We start from the raw sequence: 23489 nt of genomic DNA, 5'->3' as shown, positions 1-23489 counted from the left end.
AAAATTACATGAAATGCTTTAATTTCTTATGTTGGTGAAGGATAAATAAATAAGTGGGTAACAGAGGCACAATCTTCAAGCAAAAAATAGAACAAAACGGACAAAAAAAAAGGAAGGCATTGGCGTCGCACCCGCCCAACATGACTACTCAGGGGCCCGATGTAACAACTCACACAGTAGGATTTTATTTGTTATTATTCTTTGTTTTTTTTTTTTTTTTTTACAGTGCTATTGATAAGTTTTCTTGATATTTGATTAGACTGCTTCTAAATTTTAGTTATTTTTAAAATCAACATTAGTTTCTAAGATAGGATATCCAGAGTTTAAGTATGTTGCCAGCCGCATACGCTTGTCCTTTAAGTGCACTTTTTATAGGCATTATACAATGATGAGGTGAGTAATTAAACTTGTTTACTTTTGAAAGAAAAACAAATATTTACTTTTGGAATCATTTACAATAATGAAATTTATATATTATAAAAGTAAATTTGCTTTCGGACACTAATCAATTATTGTTTGCATCATATTTATAATCAATTATTTTTCAAGCTTCCTTTTTACGTGAATTATTTTAAAAATTTACAATAAGCCTTAATTCAATAAATTATAACGAAAGTGTGATTGTGTGCAGTTGCATAAGCATTATTGTCCAAATGCTCATGATTTGTAGGACAGTAAAAGTCAACCCACACCAAGTTATGAGAGTAAAGATAGGCTTAATTACTTCTAATTACATACAGATAAGCTTAATTATTATTTTAATCTTTTAATTTGACTGTGCTATTTTTTTAGTTTAGTTGTTGGAAATTAAATTTGTTTTCTTTAGTTGCTGAATTTTGAAATTTACTATTTTTAGTCCTTCCCATAATAAATTAGTAATTTGTGATAATTTTTAGTTGTGAAAATTTGATTTTTAATTTTAACCGTTAAAATTTATATTTTGAAACCGTTACAAAGTGTCAATTTATCATAAGATAAACTAAAGCACAATTTTCAAAACTCAAACTAAAAAATACAAATTTAAATTTCGGCCTTTAAGACTAAAAAAAAATATTTTCACATTGAAACACTAATTAAATCGTAAAGATATTAGTAAAGTACTGAAGTTACACCGGAAAGGAGTATGGACAAGGTGAGCTTCCATCATAAATCAATCTGATACAAGAAATCAATTTTTACAGAATGTTTAATTGTAGAACTTTGGCACCACAAAATTGACGAACGATGGCACGCTAACACCCCAGAAAACATCAATGATTGGGGGGTCAAATAAATTAGATAAATAAAAGCAGGAATTCCTGACTTTGATATTATTTTAACCAAAGAACATATGCTATCCTTGACAGTAATTTACATACTTTTGGCATCCATTTTAGGAGGAAGTGTTCCAAAAACTTTATCCCATAGTGATGAAGTGATCCCAAAGCCTTTATCCTGGATCCGAAAGTGATGATTCAAGTGGTACTTCTGCAGAAAAATGGGAGAAAGATGATTTAACTTGCATGGCTAATAAAACGGACATAATTGCTAGTATATGATACAGTCAAAGAAGAGGTGCAACATAAAAATAAAAAAATTAAAAAGGGGTAGGAGAAAATGAACATTTGGCAGGAGAAGTGCTAGCAAGTTACAACATACTCTATTATTAAAGTAAATTGTAAAATTAATGTGTGACAAATTAAATAATGCCCAGACGAACTAGGCCCTACTCCGTATTTAACGTGTCTTGTATGAATTACAAGAATGTGTTGGAAAGTATGTATCAGTAAAAGTGTTCCTAGCAATTAAATCTATTTTGTAAAAGTGACTTGGTTCCTTTGCTTTTCCTTGAAAGTATGCCAAAATTATGTTTCAGATCACAGAAAGATACAAGCATTTTCTATACAGGATACGTTGGTCCCAAGACACAAAATGGAAGATTGCAGGATCTAACAAAAAAATAAACTCTTGTTCTTAAGAAAAGGAGGATCCAAATCCCTTGACAAGATACCTCCACATTCACTGTATCTCACTCTCAGAGTAATGCCCTTCAATTTCTAAGGACTGGTGAAACTAACAACTATTTTCATTTTCAGTGATTTGTGCTAGAACAAGACGAATTTGTTTAGATAAATATATCAAAGCAATGCATGGTAATTTAATCATCACCCACAGTTGAAGATAAAAGTTTTTACTACCTTGAGATTTCGGGGCACTTCAGTCTTTGGCTGACCATGGTGCAAGTAATAATGGGTGCAATCATACATTACATAACCCAATAAACCACCGCCAAACAAAGCAGGAGCAGTTGAAGGGGTCGCCATGAGCTTCACCAAGTTCCAGAACTGGACACAGCAGACAAAATCACTAACATCACTTCATGCATGGAACCTTAAAATATAATGTGCAGAAATTATCTCTAAATCTTTAGCAATATGGACATATCTGTGTTGCACACTAATCAAATAATGTTATTAAATGTCAAAAAAGTTCTCTGGACATTTTCAAAAGAAAGCTAGAAATGGTGATATACAAGGCTCAATTCTGATTTCAGAAAGCCAATCCAGAAGCAAAAATTTCTTTTAAGATTTTCTGAAACTACTATTACAAATTGAGAATATAAACATCACAGAACTATTAAAAGATCTCTTCAAACAAAAACTAAAAAATTTCAAGTTTAATGAAAATCCTATCTGCTACTCTTGTACTTCACTGTTCACTCTCGTATCTAAAGCAGTTTCACTTCAAACATCCAATGTTGCCCAATCAGTGATTTTCCATCCAAATTGTTATATTAAACAGTGATATGTAGTGTAACAATATATATAACCTCGTCTATCACTAACAGTCATTTGACCTGTTGATAAAAAAAAATTCAATGTAACACACTTAACTATTTAAATGAGTAATTTAGACAGTAGAGGGAAAAAGAGAAAAGTTAATCCTTTGGTCTTTCCAATTATAGGAAGCATGCATGGTAAAACCTTTGATGAAAATTTAAATCCCACAAATATTTTCTCAGCCAATAAAGTATGGGAAAATGCAATATAAAGTATGACAAAAAAGAGATACCGGCATCAATAATATAGCTGTTGCAGCAGGAGGGAAAACAAGTCTTAAGCCATCCATGGGGTGCTTATGGTGGCAGCCATGGAGAAGATAATGCAAGGTATTTCCCCTAAAGTAGCATTCAATCCCCCAAAATAAAAAGCAAACAAACTTTTAGTGTTATTCAAACCAATAAGAAGTTAATCAAAGTAGATATAGTTAAACATAATTACAAGCAAATATTAACATACTGTTTCACACTATGGAAAGGAAAGGGAAAGAAATAAATCTAACCAGTAAGTCTTTGTTTTAATGTGGAAAAGAAATCGGTGCAATGAGTATTCAAGCAGTGTCCAAACAAAAATGCCAAGAACCACCAATAGAGCTAAATGAGGACAACTGAGGCCCATTTGTACGGAGTTATGTATAAACCAACATACAACTGGCAACCAAATGACTGGTATTGCCCACCAGACTGTGCGCGTCAAGAACTGTTCCATAACATTAACAAGTCAATAACACATGAAATTTTTTTCATTGTATTACCAGAACTTCAAATTTAATCTTTGTCCATTTGTAATTTGGTCAACTTAAAAAAAATGGAACATGGGATCATAATCTTAAAATTTGTTGAAACATGCTTATCAACGTCAGAAAGCTATGCAGCCAGCAATGTTTATGCTAGTAAATGTTGCATAGAGAAGCATCAACAAGAGCAAAACATGACTCTAGTGTTAATGGGAACGCTGAGGTGAATGAATGAGCTGAAAAGTAGAAACATATGAAAGGAAAAACAAGATTAAAAGTGAATAGTCATGGAGAAACTAGGATTAGCAACTATTCAGGACAAGATGACTTAAACTCACCTGATAAAGTTTAATCATATGAGATGAAAGCCAACAGAAGGTTCATGAGAAGAAAAGTAGATCAAGTGGAATATGGTTAAATTGAAAAGGCAGAGGAGCTAGCAGAAACCATTGAAAAAAAAAAAAGAACTTGCTCTAAATGGTTTTACTAAAAGCTTGGTTCTTTATTAAGCCAATGGCAATATGGCATCAATTGGTTCATCTAGACAACCTCTCTTGGTGACGCCAGGCTTGGTTTTGTAGTTTCATCTGTAGTTAAAGGGCATACCTCCAGAATCTCATTTTCAAAGAAACGGGGGCCTTCGTTGCTGACAATGGGCTGGTGAACCCACTCTTCATAAGCTCCTCCAAGATGCCCAACCTTTAAAATTGAGAATAAGATCAGACTCAACATGAGATTACTTGGTATACAAAGCAAAAATTACCCACTTGTTAACTCAACCTGAGTTCATACATAAACAGAAAAGAGACCTATATGAAACTTGAAAACTACTGGAAGAAAGTGCATGGAGAACATGTTTGAAAGAAAATCTCAAGGGATTTTGCCTTTACCTGGAAAACAAGGGCCTTATTCAAATCAACTACAAAGTTCTGCACAACCATCTTGCAACTGAATTCAAAGACCAAAAATAGTATCAGCACTTAACAGGAAGTAAGTTTAATGATAAAAACCAACAATCTTATATATAAAAGCATAATGTGTATCACTCACTACTACATGCCACATGGGTTAGGAAACTTCACAAGTATTGTTTTATTTTGCCTTCCTGACGGCATTGATTTTTAACCTTTATTAGGGAAAAAGCTAGGAAGGCGAGTTGCCAAAAAGAACAAAGAAACAATTCATTTTTAATACTCTTATTTGTTTACAGTCTTATAGTGCCACATTGCAAAAAGGTTCTCTAGTTATCATTACTTCATGCCAAAGCTTACGTGGTGGTTGCTCAAAGCACTATTTCACGCTGCAAACTTGCAAAACAAAGATAAGACGCACGCAATTTTATAAAAACAAACGGACCCCTATCACACCCTTATAGCTACTAGAAACGACCAGCGTCGTTTTCATCCCACTAAAAACATGTCAAACTACTTATCATCAACATCAAACAATAATTTCACATGCCAAAAATTTATAATCTATGAACTAAAAATAAGAAAATTAAAAAATTAAATGAATATTTTCCTTTCCTCAACAACAATAATCACCAATGCTCAGTATACAGTACGGAAACAAATCCTCAAAACTGACACGTCTGTTGGGATATAAAACAGAAAGTGGGACTCAAATCAGCAAATAATTAACAATGCCACGAATTAAAAGTTTAACATGTATCCGCGAAAGTACACGGATCCAATTGAAGTAGCAAAACCTCTAAAATCACTATAAACAATTGAAATTCACATCTAACAAAGATCACATGATAACGGTAGAAACACAGCAATGCTGAAACGAAACAATTAAATCAATTCCAGATCGAGACGTGAATCGAGAGAACAAACCCAGCAGTAGCAGAAGGCAATGCAGTGAGATCGAAATCCAAACCCTAACCGGAGAGAGAGGAAGCACCGTAAGCACGCCGCGCCGCACCCTTCTCCACCACGACTAGCAATGGGAAAGGGATAGAGAAGAGTGGCGCGTTGAGTTTGTTTTTTTTTTTTTTGTTTAGAAAAAGCGCGCGAGAGGGAATCTCGGCCGTTCGTTTCCACGGCATCAACGAATAATAATATCTCTATTGGCGTTGGATTCTAGCCAGTGACAGCCTGGCACTGTGGCGGGATCGCCTGCGCGAACGCTCACGTGAGGATCAGAAAGTGTGTAGAGTCTTGATGACGTGGCAAGATTCTATTGGAGGGGAAGAATCCGAGTTTGAGTGGCTTCTCGTACGTTAATGGTCTTTTTAAGGTGGGTGGGACCCGCAGAATCTCGACAGGGTAATGTAATGTAGCATGAGATATTTTAAAGTTGTGGCCCACGCAGGATACACTGGTTAGGAACAACAACACTGAACACCTTTCTACAATCTACACAGTGGCAAAATTAAATAATGTTGGGTAGATTTTTAGTTTCTCGCAATTTCTTTTTTTGAAAATTAATATGAATTTATTTTGACCAGAATGACTATGATTATTTTTTCATGACTATCGACTTTATTAATTAATAATCATTAATTATGATCCATATTTTTAACTTTATAATTATATAAAATAAAATGGAAAATTTTAGTATAACTTTCAAAACTGAGAATATTAGAATAGGATAAAGTTGAATAATCTAATTGTCTAGAATGTATAACAACGAGATATTATTTATTATTTACGCTATTGCATAAAAGAGGATAAAAATTTAATTCAATAACCTATATTTTATTATGATATTAATAAGAATTTATTCCATTCAAAAATAATAATATATCTTAGTCATTAAATGCATCTTAACAAGATGAATGTTTTTATTTCATCATACTTTATTTCATATTCTAGAATTAACTAAAATTCGAACTCTAAACTATTTAATTAAGGAACACAAGTCTCACTATTTCTATTAACCTTGTTATCTAATATTATAGATTGAAAAGATTAATATTTAATTATTTTGTAAAAAAAAATTCACAGATCCTAGATTATATGTTGTTATCTAATCTAATTAATATTAATAATTACAAAATTTAAAAGGTTAACAAAAGTCAAATGAATTGACGGGTTGGATTGGCATCATCAACTTTGGTACACCCTTCTTTTAACCTCCAATGAGCAAATATTCATAACATCAAAATATAGATCATCCATGCATTAACAAAATACTTTATAATGTTTAAGATTTAATCAACATTTAAGTCGTTAACATCAAAATAAGAAGTTCTTGTTTTTTATGGTTAACAGAAACACACACAAAACATTGAGCCTTCTAAGTTGGAATACAAATAGGTTCAGAATTGTTGCAAGTATCATAACAATAACTACTTTCATTAATTCCTTAAATCTGATTCACTTTTGATGTGCTTTGAGATCTTTGTTGAAGAGAGTTATGCATAACAAGCCATCACAAAGACTTTCAGATGATAGCCTCTTGGCTGGAGTAACATTCAGCATCATATATGGATCATGATCTGCGGTTGCAGATAAAGACTGCTGAAATTGCAAAAATAATAAAATAAGCAATGATTCAAGCGTAATAAACCGTAGACACTAAAAATATATGTCCAGTGACATCTTACAGTACTGTCACACTGCGAAGCTTGATTCACATCAGCTAAAGTATTAACAGCTTCAGATGTACCCTGTTACAAAGTAAATGTATTAGGATCACTTTCATTAAAGACTACTATAATGGCAACCACATCTAAGGTAAGCTAAGATTCAACCATAACAAATAATTTACTCTAAAAGCAGATTTTGTGCATACCTCATTGGGGTTTATCTGCTCTCTTATGGATTTAATGAAGTCGGGGTCAGCAAACACACATTACAGAAAAAAACTCTTCACCTTGGGTTGCATCCTAATTCTCATGGCCAATGTACATTCTAACATTTTGTCAAGTGGATCTAGATATACTTTAAGATCATCTTCACCCTCCTAAGAAAATCAATTGACAGATGTGAAAGTTAAGAACCAGTAAAATAAATAAAGTAGCATATGTAAATGAATGATTAGAAGCTAAAGTTGAATGTACATACATCTTTCATTAATTGTATCTGGTCGGCAACTGATTTTTCTATAAACTTAAAACACTGATCATCCCAGAAAATGAAATTTGCATTGTTCTTATCTTCGACCTTTATCTCTAGCTTGTACCTATGAATGCACACATGTAAAAGGCTCATTCTGAATTTGAGTTTTTTTATTGCATTTTTTGCATGCAAAGTAGCACCAGCCATTCTTCCCTTCAACAAAGTTGCGAGTAGTGGCACAAATTCCATTCTATCGACAAAAATTAAGCATTAAATTGAATGTATCAGACCTAATATTAACTTATCCTTCTATTTTAGCAACTCTTCCTTCTCAATAAAAAAAATAGTATAAGATAATTGAATGTGATTAGTTTTCAATATAATTATAAAAATAATTTTGACAATATTTCTCTCATGAAGTAAAAAAAAATAAAAATCTGTAAACAAATGAAACGACGTAACAAAGCCTAAATGAAAATTCCAAATTATTTAATTATTATTATTTTACTATAATTAAATATAACCATTTGTTATTATGAATAAAAGTATAATATTTTGATTATTAAATATATAGTTGATCATATATGTGGTAGACGAATGAAATAAGGAAATGTTTTTTTTTTTGCAACCATAATATTATAATTTATGCAATTATAATATTTTTAAAAAGTTTAATTATCTTGAATTTAGGAAGTGTATTTTTTTTAGTTCCTAAAATTTATAAATGTTTTTTTTAGTCTCTCAATTTTGACAAATTATTATTTTTAGTTCTTGACATAGTGAACTAACACTTTATGATGATTTTTAACATTTTATGACATTTTTTAACACTTTATGATCATTTTAAAATACAAATTCAAGTCGCTAAAATTATCATAAAATATCAATTTATTATACTAGAGAATAAAAAGAATAATTTGTCTAAATTCAAGAAAAAAAAATTTAAAATTTTAGGAATTAAAATAAAATTCTGACACTAAAACAATAATTAAGATTTGCTTAAAATTAATTTTGATACTAAAGATCAAACTTTCTCATCCTTATGAAATGTTTGAAATCGGTCAGCAAAAATCTTATCAAATTTTTATCCTTGTAAAATTAAAACTGGTCAAATTTTGACTAGGAGTTAAGTTTGCATAATCCAAACCTACATATATGAAGAGTCAGACTTTTCAACTTATTGCATGGGTTAAAAGTGTAATCGATATAAAAATTCCTCTCAAAACCAATAAATTACCAATCTCACTATGCACCCCAGCTGGAATGTGTTTGTATCCTTTCTCCTCTCAAAAACATGCAACCCCTAAGCAAGAAGACCTTGGATTGTTCACGAATTTATGATTTTGGATTCTTACAATTGGCTTGAAAGGGCAAATGGCCACCCATATTGTTCATTAACAATTGTTGCATGATGCTAGTGAATCATTACACGTCAAGCTTGTGAATCCTACACTTGTTGAGGTTGTGCCTGGTTCAGCACTTGATATTGTTAAAGAATTTGACAAATCCAACAAAGATTCCGAAGATAAACCCATCATCCAACTTGTGACGTAGTTGATCCTGATACAAAATATTGATAGTAGGAACTAGGAACTTTTGAAATCCAACAAATTTCTCCAATGGATAGTCCTGAGAAGGTGAAATCGATCTAGTTATGAAACAAGTTTAGCCGTTTCCAAAGGAACATGTTTTAAAATGCTAAACACAAAGTTAAACATTATAAACCCGCAAACCCACTGTGACCCATGAACCCTTCGAACCACCCCAATCGTAAACGCAAACCAGCTCTCGTCACGAACACCCTCGTCGGAAAACCCACTGCAAACATTGATTCCCGTCTAAACCCATCACAAAAACCAGATTTGGTTGAAAAGCTTGGATTCGGAACCGATACCAAAAACCATATCTCCTTCAATATCCAAACCCTCGACGCCGTCGTCGCACTCCGCTACAGCCATGGGCGTTCGCCACCAGAGGGAGGGGTTCGTAGGGAGTGAGGAGAGGAATTTGGGGCTGAATGGTCCATGCTAGACAGAGAGAGAAAGGGTTGGTGTTTTGAAACGTGTTGGTGTTCAATTGACTAAAGGACTAACTTATGTGCATAGAGGTGTAGGTTTGGAAATGTTTGAATTTAAGGGTCAAATTTTAACATATTTTATTTTTATTAGGATAAAAAATATATTTTTGCCTATTTTAAAAGATGTTGAAACCTGTTTAGCAAAAAAATGGATTGATTTTGCAAATCAAATTATAATACTGATTTATTTTGAATTTATATTTTAAAATTTACAAAGTATGAGAAGAACTTCACAAAGAGCTAAAAATTTACATAAATGTCAAATTATTTATACTATGGACTAAAAAAATAATTTTTCAAAATTTAAGGATTAAAAAAATATTTTTAACTTTCAGGGACTAAAAAAATCATATCCCTTAAATTCAATTTAAAAATTAATTTAAAGAATATATATATATATATATATATATATATATAACATTAACTACTATTACACCATCTTATATTTTTCCAACCCGCTTTAAATTGAAAATTCATTTAGTTACATGTGTAAAAATTCATATTAATTCAAAATCAATTATTATCTCTTTCATATAAACTAAAATCAACCTACAAATGTTTCAAAATATAATAAAAATAATCTTAAAAATACATAGAAATAATTCAACGATTGGATTAATATAAATTACATTTTATATTAAGTTATAAAAATAATATAATAATAATTATTAAAGTTACACGAATATAATTTGATATATATATATATAAGGTGATATTATTAAAAGGATTATTATAGATTTCAATTCATATTAATTGTGTGATTTTGAAAAATATGTCGTTCTGTTAATTATATCTTTTATTTATTGTATATGATATGTAATTAATTAATAATTTTATTCATCAATTTTTTATAATTAACAAATTAGTCCATTAGTTTCTCACTACAAAGTAATATGTCTAATAGTTTTCTGATTTATTTTCTAATATTTTTTCTGATTCTTAGAGATTTGTTTTCTATGAACTAATATTATTCCTTACTTATTATTTTACACTCCTTAAACTGCTGAATTGTAAAAAAAAATGGTAATAAAAAAGAAGAAGAAAACATTACTAAAACCAATTAATAATTAGGTTTATATGATTTTTACTCAAAAAAAAAAATACTTAAGTTACATGCCAAGGATAAAAAAAAAATGGTGTTCTCTATTTTTTGTTTTCTTATGTTGGTTAGTACTTATTGTTATCACGTATTTATGTTTCTTTTTTATTTTATTGTGCAAAATACTAAAGAATATGACCATGTTCAATTATTTATAATATAATTTGATATCGATCTTAATTTGAAAGTAATTTAGTTGTGTCTCCATTTTTTTTACTAACAAAAGACGATCTTTAATTAGGAATTTTTTTATGCTGATGCAAAAATAAATTAACCTAATTTAAAATTGAATAATAATTAATTATTAAATAAATTGATTTTAAAATTTTAAAAAATAAATACTTATATTAGCTGTAAATAATAGATAGATTATTATAATTAAAATATCAACACAATAAATTAAATTATCAATTATAACACAATGTTAATTTTTTTGGACAATATAAGATGTTAAATTTAAAAATTGCAAATAATTAATTTTATAGACAAATTAAGCAATAAAAATGTTTTAATTTAGGCACATTGTTGCCAGGTTTACTCCCTTATACTTAGAAATTTCATTTAATTTAGTCCTCTGCTGGTACTGTTAGACCAAATTGATTATTTTATTAGTTTTTGACACCAACAATGTCAAAATTATTTGCATTTAATTAATAAAAATATCAATTTAATTCAACAAAGATAAATATTTTATTAGTAATTTTTTAATTAATAATTTATATTATATAGGTTCGATTTTCATACAATGCGCAGATTTGTCATTATAATTATGTAAAAGAATATTTATAATTTATATATTATTATATTTTTTTATAAAACTTCCATTTTTGTTTAACACAGTTAATATTTAGCCTTGTTAGGAATTTAACTCAATTAATTAATTATGTCTTTAATATAAATATTTATATCCTAATTAATATCCTAAATACTCAATTATTAATTGACTTTAATTTTTTCAAATGAGACCCTAATTTCAGAATTGTACATTTTTCTCTTCATTTGCGTGTCTCAAAATTGTACAATTTCATATCATGAGAATTATTTTTGTTACTGCAATGAAAGGGAATTGACTTTGGTCCTTAAAAATTCATATATGTAAATTTGGGTATCAGTTATTTTGATTGAAATTAACTAATATGCCAGTTTAAATATTAAATAATCTGAGGAGTTTTTTCTTCTTCAAGTTTATCGGAACAAATTATATCATTTAATTAATTAATTTATTGATATTAAATTTAAATGCAAATTATGTTTTACATAATATAATTATCGTATATTTTATATAATTTATATTATCCCATGCAATACATGTTTTTACATAATTTTAAATACTTGTAGATTTTGTGCTGTTACATGTAGATTTTTTCATATTTATAATTTTAAATTATAAATATTTAATATAACTTTTTTCACCATAGTAACCCCAAGTATTAAAAAAAACTTTATTACTAATCCAACAAAAAATCATCAAAACCTACAAAATCATGATGAATCTTCCTTATTTAAACAAAAACATTAGTAAATGTACAATATATATAAAACAACTAGCTTTAAGGGAAGTTTATAAGAAGATTATTATAATCAAAAGATAAGTGCTAACATTTTAATCCTAAAAATAATTAAAATATGATACTTATTAACTCATCATCCTGATCCATTAGACGCAGACTAAGCACACTTTTCTATATGCCATCTTATGCAACATTTGAAATTTAATATTTATTTGTATCAAATCAAAATAATTAAGAGTTCTAATTCATTCTATTACTCAACACTTATGTTATAGTTACCCATAACACCAAACTCCCCATAGAAAAAGAGTATTGTGCCTATTAAGAGAATCAATAAGGGAAAACCCTAAAGACCATGTTTGAAATTAAATAGGAGAAAACTTTAACTGAAGATTGATGTCTTTTAAGAGAATCTTTGTGTCCCTAGCTTCAAGCGAGAGTAGAAGGAGATCCTTCTATGGGTCATAGATTGATTTAGGAGATTTCTTTACAATCAAAAGAGCAAAATCCATTTTAATAGATATGCGATTTATGCATATTATAGATTGTGTAAGAAAGGATTTTGATAGCATGGAAAAAGTTTACACCGAAGCATTTTTAGTCTACCTTGAGAAGGTACAAATTATAATTTTGCAATTATTATACTATTCAATTAATTTTTTTATTTTACTGAAGTAATATTTTCTTCTTTGTTATGACTTAAGCTATAGTGTTTTAAATTTGTTGTGGTTCATTGGTTGGTAAATGAATTTGGTTGGGTGGTTGTGGTTTTGTAGGATTTTGACAAAATTTTGTAGCATTGTTGTAGATTACTCCTACTTCAAAAAAGGACCACCCAATTTTTTTTATCTAATTATGTCTAAGTAAACTAACAAAATATTAGATAAAACAATGAGAGGGACTAGATTAAACAAGTACTATAACAACAAAGTTCTCATTTTGCATGAATAAAATCAATAAAATATTTATTTTTCGGATCGATATTTATTTTATAAGAACTAAATAAAGTATTAATATTGTAAGGACTAATTTCAAAACATGTTTTATACATAATTGACTTGACATACACCAACTATGTGTCAATACATGTATCTTACTAAGGTGATACTTTGTTTGTCATCTCAATACTTAACAGAGGAATATTGATAGAAGGGACTAAAATGAAAAAATATAGTATTAAAAAAACTAATTCAAACAAAAAACGATATATGAACTAAAATTACAATATTTGAACACCCAAAATGCTACATGAACCTAGCGGGAGAGAGAAATATAGGTATTATAATTTATAATTATTATGATGTGATAGGAAGAAGTAGAAAAAAATTATAGGTGCTATTTAGGAGTAAAAAATATGTATTTTGCAGGGATTAAAATGTTAATTAACCCTAAAAATTTATAGTTCATTTCAACTTTTCTATGAGACAAGTACATACATTTAATGAATTAATGAACTCTTGACTGTAGCTCACATAATAATTTACAACACAAACTAATCAATCACCTCTCATCTTCGATTGCAAGAATTTCTTCCTAAAGATTCGGGGATGCTAGTTTCTTTAATTTCATGTGTTACGTAGAAATTGTAGCATGATAGGTCTAGTTCGTCAACAAGTTTCATCCACATTGTAAACAGGTATCTGCCAAAGCTTAGTGTTCTTTTTTGGGTCATCAGTGAGGCTAAGATCTGTCTCATCCTCCTTGAATGTCCTAATGAACGTTTTAGCACCCATCATTATAAGCCTCTCGATCATGAATAATTGGTAATTGTTCTCAATTAACGGATCCAAGATATGGCTATAGTTTGATGAATATGCCAATCTATACCTGCAATTGAGTCATAAGTAGTATAAAGTAACAGTATTTGGTGCCGGCCAAAGGTTTGTTTAAAAAGCTAAAGCATATCAGAGTCATTCTCAATTTTTATAAAGAATATGGACTAGAAATTATTGTCCACAAGCAGTCAAATCTAATAATCAGCTACAAATAATGCATCAAAAAACAGCTAAAAAGGGTATAACAAAAATTGAAGAGGCAAAAGAAATATAGCTTAAAGACTACAGAGAGAGTAGTCTCAAATTCCAGAGAGGGTTCGGCGAGAAGCATATTACCATACTACAACTATGGCAATTTTTTTAAATAAATCTGGACCGAAAGTCCTAAACTTAAAAGGGACACAAGTTTCCTGCAGAACATAAATGACAAGCTTATGCATTTTGTTTCCATTTGTATTGCATAAACAGGGTCCGCTCCGCTTCATATAGCATTAAACACAAATATTTTAATTACTGTCATTCTGTCAATCTATCAGGTGTGACTTGTGCAGCCAAAGGAAATTACTACATAGAATCCCCACCCCGTTACCCCCCAAAATGTGAACATGATAATGGTTACCTGGCAGAAAGTGGTGAAAAAAACCCTGGAGTCCTTTCATTTGAAGCAATAAACAAGGTTCTTCCAGGTGGGACCCACTTTGCTATCCTACAAAGCATAAACTCTGGCCGAGTGTCTCTATCAAGGTGAGGGTGCAAGCTCCTCACTACACCAAATCTATCTTTCCGGGTCTTTATTTTATCCCCACGACGAACGTGGATGGCATCATAATCACCAAGTAATGCTTTGATCTGTGAACACGAATCTGATAAAATATTAGAATGTGTAACAAAGAGACACTGTTGTACTGCAGAGCCCAGTTTTAATATATCAAGCATATATTTCAACAACTTTTGAAATTTACAGGATAATATAAGCAAATTGTCATCTAATTGTGCATAAATAAATTTCAATAATCCTGTCTCAAATCTACATCCTTATTGTAAGTGAATGTATCTCAATGCAAGCTTACATGGATCACCATTTAAGGAAATTGATGACTTGCAGAATTTATCCACGTAATGTTAAAAAAAAAATAGAATGGAGGGCAATCACTTTTATTCAATAAATATGACCGTCATTGCCTATGTATGAGATAGCTAGGTTACTCATAGAGAATTAGTGGAATACACAGTACACAAAATAGTCAACTGCTTAAGCTCCTCCGATTTTTGTATGAGCAAGAAGTCACAATATCAGGCTATCTTAACCCTCCCTCATTGACTTGGGTTTATGGATTCTCCGTAGCATTTTATTCATGACTATTTCAAAGGGGTTACCATTACAGAACTTGCAGAGATTATACAGGGCAGCCTTCTTGCATTATTGATTCTTTATTTCTCATCATTATTATTTTCTGTATTGGAGGATGTCTTACCCTCCCCATAGTTGTACTTCTCTACTGTTGTCTGCAATTTCTATCTCTACCCAAAAAATTATAAATAAATTTACAGTGATATCTTTGAGGAGCATGTAAATGAAAATAAATAAAAAATGAACATGCAAACAAAAGAATAAGAAAATAGTATGTTAACCATATGCTGCTTCCAAATGAAAATTTCTATCTTCTCAGCAATTTTATTCATTGAAACAATCAAGCAATCAGAAGCTCTATGCTTGTAGATAGTAGCATTACTTATAGCATCATCTAAAAGATTCATATATAACCAACAATTCTAGATCATCATTTTGTCCCCTCCTGTGGGTAAACATGCATGCAAGGAAATGAAAAAGTATATTATAAATGAAGGATGAAATCATGCATCCATCTAATCGTAAGGTCAACTCTGTTCATATTAGTCTATCAAATTGGCTGCTTAGAATTTGATTAACTGCATAAAAATGTATGTATGAGATATGTGCAGACACACGCATTGACACAAGGATCCATGAAAAAAGAATAACTCAAATCCCTTAACTTCTCATCCTCCAAGCCATCATGCATTGGACTAAATGCAGCTGAAATTGCCAGTGTTTTTGAAAATAGATAGTGACCTGTAAAAAATGACAGCATTTGTGACTGCAAAGTACCTACCAAGCTCAAAGGGAGGTTTTATTATAGTTCTATGTGACCAGACCAGCTGTACTCTATCTTAGTGAATGTTGGGCTTTAAAGGGATAATAAGAGAAAAAGGTAGGAGAAACAAAAACTGAGTATGTTAAGATGATTGTATATGAGGAGAGTAGATTGAATGCTTTCTTTCCCTGTGAAAAGTAGAGGGAGACTAAGAAGGATATTGAAAAAAATTATGAAAAGGGATCTCATGGACCATGATGAATAATATCCTTCTTGAGAATTTGGTTTTTAATCGAGCTCAATGTCGTCATATGATCCATGTAGTTGACTTCATCTAATGGGATAAAGCTATTGTTGTATAGTGACAAGAATTGAACCAAAATTTAGTTCCAAGAATTTTTACCGCTAAAAGTTAGTTTTTTTTTCATACTTCTTTTGGTTTCTGACCAAGCCCAATGATGTCGTATGATCCATGTAGTGAACTTCACCTAATGAGATAAGGCTGTTGTTCTTGTATAGTGACAAACGAATTGAACCTAAATTTGGCTCCAAGAATTTTACCAATAAAAATTAGTTTTTCCAAAGCTCTAAATCATGTGTGATGGTGGCACTATGGCATCATTGCAGAGCATCGCACACCTGCCTATTCTTTGACCCCTCTGACATCATCTTCACTGTCACAGCTGGAGTAGTGCACATCGCAGCTGCTTTTGCACAATTTTGGCAGCCATCTCAACTGCAACTTCCCAACGGGCATAAAGCCCTGTTTGTGGTTTTGAGTAATTTAAAGGTGTTTTGGGGGGGCTAAACTTGGGATATTGTCCCCCTTTACATTTAACCTGTTGAGACCTTTTCTACTGCATATTTGTGCTCCCCCACTCAAAACCCTACCCCTCACCATCTCCAACAAGCCCCTCTTTCTGGCGAGATTCCCTGTGGTCCATGTCAATTTGCAGCCAGAATCCGGGGGTGCAGATCATTTCTGACCAGTTTTCTGGTGACACCTGCAATATTGGGTGAACACCCATCTCTGTTCCGGTCATTTTCTAGTGTGCTCATCTCTGTTCTGTTTCCTTCTCTAATCTGTCCTTTAACCTCTCCACAAGACTAAATCAGTAAGAGCTTCATCCACTCAGCCACAGGGAACACCACAAAGCATTGCCTCTACCTCTATATCAATCTCTTCCTATGCATTTGTAAAGCCTACTCTTTAATATCTTGGATATAACTTGGCAGTGAAATAGTTTAAAAGACATCAACAATATAGAGGCTATTACTTGCAACTTTTGTGGCAAACCCATCACCAGTGGTATTACCCAAACAAAGAGACATCAAATGAGAATGAGGGAAGAAGTTGATAGTTGTAGAAAGACTCCTTCCAAAGTGATAGACATACTCAGAGAAGCCTGCACAAAGAAGAAAGCCAAGCATTCTTGATTGAGCCTCAAGAAAACAATGAGGAACAAGTGGAAGAAATTTTGAATATTCAAAGTGGAAAAAGAAATGCAACTTCAAGTGTAGCATCATGTGACCCCACTACCACTGCCAAGAAAGCCAAATATGTCAGAACATTTTGGGCATCAAGGTTGCAAGACTTCATTTTCATTAATATAACTAAACTCTCGAAGAACATTTTGAGTTTCATGATGGGATGGATTCCATTCTCCTAAATGGTGTCAATGATAGTAATGAGTGGTTGTTAGAAGAAATGGGTAGAGGTGATGAAGGTGCTGAAGATGAATTGGTGTTTAAGGATGATACCTGGACCTGGGGAGCTGTTGCCAATGCAACTAGGATTAGAGAGCTTTTAACATAAACTAGGCGGTAAACAAGATCAAAGAAGACAGCTGCAACTGCTTTTAGTTCTAGGCCTTCAAGCTCTAAGGGAAAAGGAAATGAGGTTATACAAGATGAAGAATGTATTGATGAAGATATTGGAGAGGAGGAAGAGATCTATAAATGTAGTTGTGAAAGCTAAAATGAGGAAGAGATGGCAGATGTTGGAGATGAAGATGATGATAGCTATTAAAAAACCTGTATTAGAATTTGAGTATTTAGATGCTCAAAGTCTTCGAGGCTTAAACTGGTTTGATTCCTTTATTTTGTTGTTTGGCATGTGTATTTAGTTCTCAAACTCTAAATTTTGGTCATTAACTATGAATGTCTTTACTTGTAGGTATTTCTTTTTCGGCATACATCTGTGTAGTATAATCTATGTTAGGTGCATCTTAAAACTTCAAAATGCAATCATCTTGCTACCTGTTATAGTGTTTTGGGGGTCGGCTGCTCCATGCCACTTTTTGGGATATCTATTTTCTTGCTATTCTTATTTATTCCTTACCATTTACAGGGATATCTCAGCCCTATTATCTAATAAAATTTCTTCATTCACCTACGCATTAAGAGTTGCCCAAAATTTAGCTAGAAGGACTAATTAACAGCCTCAATAAAATTGTTACATTTTGTGAATAAAAAATACATCAGAAAAGTTAGGTCCCATGTAGTCAAATCCACCTGTTGCTGACATATTGCAACAAGCTAGCCCACAAAAGGATATGTGTTTCAAGGATAGACTCAAGAAATCCTGTAGACTACAAGTCTACAACCTCCATTTAATCTACCAAAAGCAGAGGCATGAGAGCCTAGCCTGGCAAATCCCCTTGAAATAACACATTTAGGTTCTGATTGATACAAATATCCAAATCCAATGTGGAAGAGAAAAATATATGTACGTTCTAACAGTTGTATGGTCCAAGAATAGATTCAAAATCTATAACCCTTGATGAAAATATTAAGGACATTAAAAGATGGACCTTTTCTGCTGCATCTCTTAGTTTCCCTGCAGCCATTGAGGGAAGAAATGAATATGGCAACATTATGGCACTGCCGTTGTTTCGATCCTTGCACTCCATAAACCTGGGAAGTGATTAGCACCTCAGAAAGTGGACATAACTTTAAGAAGAATCTCTACCCATTATGAGCAATCATCTACACAGCAGCTTCATTTTGCCAGTTATTGCAAGGCACAATTTACAAATCAACTAAGTTGTGATACAATTAAAATATCAAAGTCATCCACATTGGGCATATTTTAAACTCATTAGACCTTGTCATGTACATCAGTTTTAATAACTAAGGAGTTATTAAATTCCCATAAACAAATGTCTTTCTATCATATATCAACTTCTGCAGGCCTGCAAGTTCAAATTGGATTCTTTTAATGAGAAAACTTAGGTTAAATCAATTCACATTTGACATCTCAATGTGGACTAAAGGTGAAGACACACTTAAGTAGGAATAAGAAGCTTCAAAAAGGCTGTAGTTACAGCAATGGTGCAAATAATAAGAATCAATGTCATATTTGCAGCTTGACAAGCATAACAAATTGAATACAGAAAATTTTTATTTTTTCCAAGCTAAAAGGCAATCACTATTGTTTCTTGCATAAATTAGCTAAAAAAATTAAATAAGATCCATTCTTATAGGAACATACCCCACTTACTATTACACAAACCAACCTTATTTTGCAATATAATAAAATAAATCACCCATAGTTCTCCATTAAGAACCTACCAAGAAAGAGGGCTTGCAGTTCTGTTTATGAGCAACAAATCTGAGTAGCGGCTATTTTCTTTAAGTTCAAACCGGCTAACTCCTCCCACATGTGCAACTCCTCTTGCCCCTAACTTCATGCTAGTCGATAGAACCCTATACCACTCTTTTGAATTGTCCAAAATCACAGGAACAGTATCTGACATAAGTTCTGTGTCATACAAAGAGTCCATGGCACAAGAACTTGCATCCCACCTAGCACATAAAATAAAATTAAAATAAAAAAGCACAAGACCAGTTAAACATACAAAACATAGCAATGAAAAAGTACAGAAGACGCATACTTAATAATAAAGCAACTCACAGTTCCTCGGAACTGGCATTAGTGGAATGATGAAGGATCCCTTTCTTGTTATGAATGGGATTAATACACATCCCCGAAGGCATCACAAAAGTTCTGCAACCACGGCATAACAACATCAATTGGTATTTGCAAATCAGTCCTCATAATTCAATTAATTACAATTAAGCTTTCAAATTGATGTTCACAACCACAGTAATAGCTCCTAGCAATACACTATCTCTTGGCCGAAATTCATTGAAATCACAAGTAACACATAATTTTGTAATTCTTAATGAATTACAGCTAACAGTGAGTTAAAGAAGAATGTGTTGATAAGATTCATTTAATTTTAGTAAGGACAAAAAAGTAGATGTGATCCCCAAGGTGTTTGTGGTGTTGTTCTCAAATCAAAATTGGAGTTTCACCTGTGTAACAATGGCTTGCATTAAATGTCAACCTAGATTATCGAGGTAAAACTCCAATTCTAATCGGACAATAGCTGCTACATCACCTACAGAACTGTATCTAATCTTTGTCCATTAAGTAAATATAACGAAACATGGTAGAACCGAAGTGAAGAGAATCAGTAAAATGGAATTAATTGAAAACTGAAAAAGATGAAGTTACCAACTCCTTCTATACAACATGTAACAAGAAACAAACTCGGAACTAACTAACTAATTAACTAATTGTATCTCTAACCGTAACTGCAATGTCTTAGAACGTGGGTTATAAAACTGGCTTGTAAGGTGAGGGACAATGCAATTGTGAATGTAATTATACCTGCCGAGGAAGAGGGCTTCTTCGAGGGCGCAGCGGAGGCTGGATTCCTGGTGGCCCAAGCCCTCGCAAGATCGGCAGTGTTTTCCGGGGCAGTCGATGCGGGTGCCCCAATAGAGGTACTTTTCGAAGGGCTGTTGTAAGAGGTTGGCTTTCGAGACGGTGGTGGAAAGAAGCGAGGAGAACAGCAAGAGAAGCGCAATCGCTGTCACTGCTGCCGCCAGGAGCAGCATTCCGGATCTCGCGGATTTTGGCTTCGCCTTTGAGGCTCTGTGAAATGCCATTTGAATCTTAATTGCGGGAGGAAGAGGAAGAGGAGTGTTAATAGTATGTTGCCAGTGCTAATGAGTTCAGGGAGGGAGGGAGACTTGATTTTATATTCATGGCATCAACTTTGATAATTTATAAAGATAATAATTTTATGATATAATATATTTAGCATGCATTTATTACTCATTTAATATTTAAGACAATAATAAAAAATATAATTTCATTCATGGGATTAATCACCAATTGATTGAAAAATTAGTAATTAATTACAAATTTATTGATAAAATCAATCATAGTTTGATTAGAGGCACACCCCATTTGCACCATTTCTGTAACTACAGCCTTTTTGAAGCTTAATATATGTTAGAATTAGACTTCAATTCAATTTAAAATGAATACAGATCTCAGCACCAAAATTACTCAATATATGTTTATTTTTTTATTATATAACGTGGAAATTAAAATTTTCATAAATAATATATATTGTAAGCCACTACATTTGGTAATTAAATATTTATACTTATTGACATTGAAAATATAAAATGAAAAATATTTATAATACATAAAACATTTATCTAAAAAAATATAAATTATAATAATTAAGTTTATTTTAAACAAATATTAAAAAATTTAAATCAATAAATATCTAAATTTAGAGGTAATATTTACATCATATATTCGGCAAGCTTGAGAACAAGAAGGCAACATCATTGACACCCACAAAGCTATAACAACCTCAGCATTTGCAACACTCACACGTGTCAATTACAATGAACAACCTTTTTGGCATCGTTTCTGTGAATCCTTGATAATGTTTAGGAGTTATTTCATTCTTTCTCTTCTCTTTTTCTTCCTACGGTTATTCCATAACAAAGTTAGAGTATATACCATTGTCTGAAAGCTAACATAGCTAGAACAACATGGCAAGTCCACCTCAGAATTCAGACCTAATATTCCCAGCAGCAGACGTTGCTGGAGAACTGAATCCTGGGAGAAACACACACTTTCATGTTGATCCTACGTCTTCTGAGGTGGATGCCTCCAAGGTAATGATGGTACCTACATGCATATTTTCATTTTCATATTACCAGTGAATGTATAATAACGTGCTATTGCAATAAGAAAAACTATTAGATGAGATTTAGGACCCAGAGTCATAGGAACAAATTATAAAAAATAAAATCAGGGAGTTCAAATATATAAATATAGATGAAATATAATAAAAAATATAAAATTTTATTTATATTTTTCTGTTTAAAACACTTTTATTGATGGCCAAAATGTAGGTCCACCGATGCCAACCAACTTTCTTGTGATACGTTCTCAAAATTTTCAATTTACAATAAAGAATTAATAACACTTCTTTTTAAATTTTAATGGATTAATAGTACTTGTATTATTTTTGGTAAATTATAACACTTAATAATATGTTACATAAAAATTAGTATCTTGAACCATGTAATAATTTTTCATTGGAATGCCCTTTTTTCTCCTTCTATCTTTTAGGTGGAATTGTGAGACTTGTTTGAAGAATTTATAGTTTCTCTTTTGTATTATTCTGTATCATGTACTGATTGGTCTTATGTATATACTTGCTTATTGATTGGTTGAAGGAACAAGCCGAGGCCAAACAGAAGAAAAATGAAAGACAAAAGAAGGATGCATTGCAAACAATAAAATCAGCGATTATAATTTCAGGCATAGTTGTTGCTGTGGCAGGAGCTGCCTTTGCCATAACCAAGAAATTAAGAGAGAAATGACCTCACCTTCCCCAAGAGAGAAATAGAAGATTTAAAGAGATTGTTTATGTTAGTTTTATTTTGAGGTCCCTTTCTTTTATATATATATGAATTATTTCCCATAATTTTGGGTTCTCAAATAAGTCCTTAGGACCCCCGATTCTATTCTTAAAATGATAATCATATAAGCTTTTGGCAATGTAATACCTTGGCAATTGACATCCGAGTGCAAGTTATAAAAGTTTACATTCCTTTTCTAATTCTTATTCTTTCTTAGATTTCATTTCTTTTTCTTCTCAATTACCAATTGCTATGGTCACAAATTGCCCTCTGTTAATCGTTCAAGCAATCTAGCATTGATTCAGTAAATTCTGTGGCCTTAACATGACTATATATCAGGTTTCCGAACCCGTTTCTCTAATTATACTAACACAATATTTGTATAGCAGCAAGTAAGCATGTGAACTTAGTCAACTTACCCCAAGCGAATGATCAATAATCAATAAAACAGTAGTTTCATAGTTTTGTTTTCTATTTGGCAAATACTAAACCCGATGAATTTTCCCAATTGCCTGGGCATGGTACCAAATTGAAAATAAGGAGAACATAACACATGAAAAGTAGAAGGAAGCCTTTATAAAAAAAATAAAAAAAATAGAAGGGAGCA

At 31.7% G+C, this 23489-nt stretch overlaps 2 protein-coding genes across 6 annotated transcripts; both read right to left on the bottom strand.

Moving 5' to 3' along the window:
• Positions 1-1119: 1119 nt before the first annotated feature.
• On the bottom strand, positions 1120-5555 carry LOC114425916 (dihydroceramide fatty acyl 2-hydroxylase FAH1-like). 5 transcript variants are annotated; one of them, XM_028392892.1, is made up of 7 exons: positions 5394-5555; positions 4446-4503; positions 4105-4254; positions 3322-3518; positions 3052-3157; positions 2178-2324; positions 1120-1467 (listed from the first exon to the last, which is right to left on the bottom strand). In XM_028392892.1, the coding sequence occupies exons 2-7, from the start codon at positions 4494-4496 to the stop codon at positions 1351-1353; spliced, it is 768 nt and encodes a 255-aa protein (XP_028248693.1). In that variant the 5' UTR covers positions 4497-4503; positions 5394-5555; the 3' UTR covers positions 1120-1350. The 5 variants fall into 5 exon arrangements, with proteins under 5 accessions (XP_028248693.1, XP_028248694.1, XP_028248697.1 ...); XM_028392893.1 differs by having other exon boundaries at positions 4162-4254; positions 5394-5552; XM_028392896.1 differs by lacking the exon at positions 4446-4503 and having other exon boundaries at positions 5394-5551.
• Positions 5556-13587: 8032 nt separating this feature from the next.
• On the bottom strand, positions 13588-21179 carry LOC114425903. The gene is made up of 6 exons (XM_028392882.1): positions 20817-21179; positions 20055-20147; positions 19712-19945; positions 18952-19054; positions 14644-14873; positions 13588-14076 (listed from the first exon to the last, which is right to left on the bottom strand). Exons 1-6 carry the CDS (start codon positions 21095-21097, stop codon positions 13857-13859), a joined length of 1161 nt encoding a protein of 386 aa, XP_028248683.1. The 5' UTR covers positions 21098-21179; the 3' UTR covers positions 13588-13856.
• Between the last annotated feature and the right edge of the window lie 2310 nt (positions 21180-23489).

The sequence above is a fragment of the Glycine soja genome, chromosome 9, assembly GCF_004193775.1.
Source record: "Glycine soja cultivar W05 chromosome 9, ASM419377v2, whole genome shotgun sequence".
Lineage (NCBI taxonomy): Eukaryota > Viridiplantae > Streptophyta > Magnoliopsida > Fabales > Fabaceae > Glycine > Glycine soja.
This window is presented reverse-complemented; position numbering and strand designations above follow the sequence as displayed.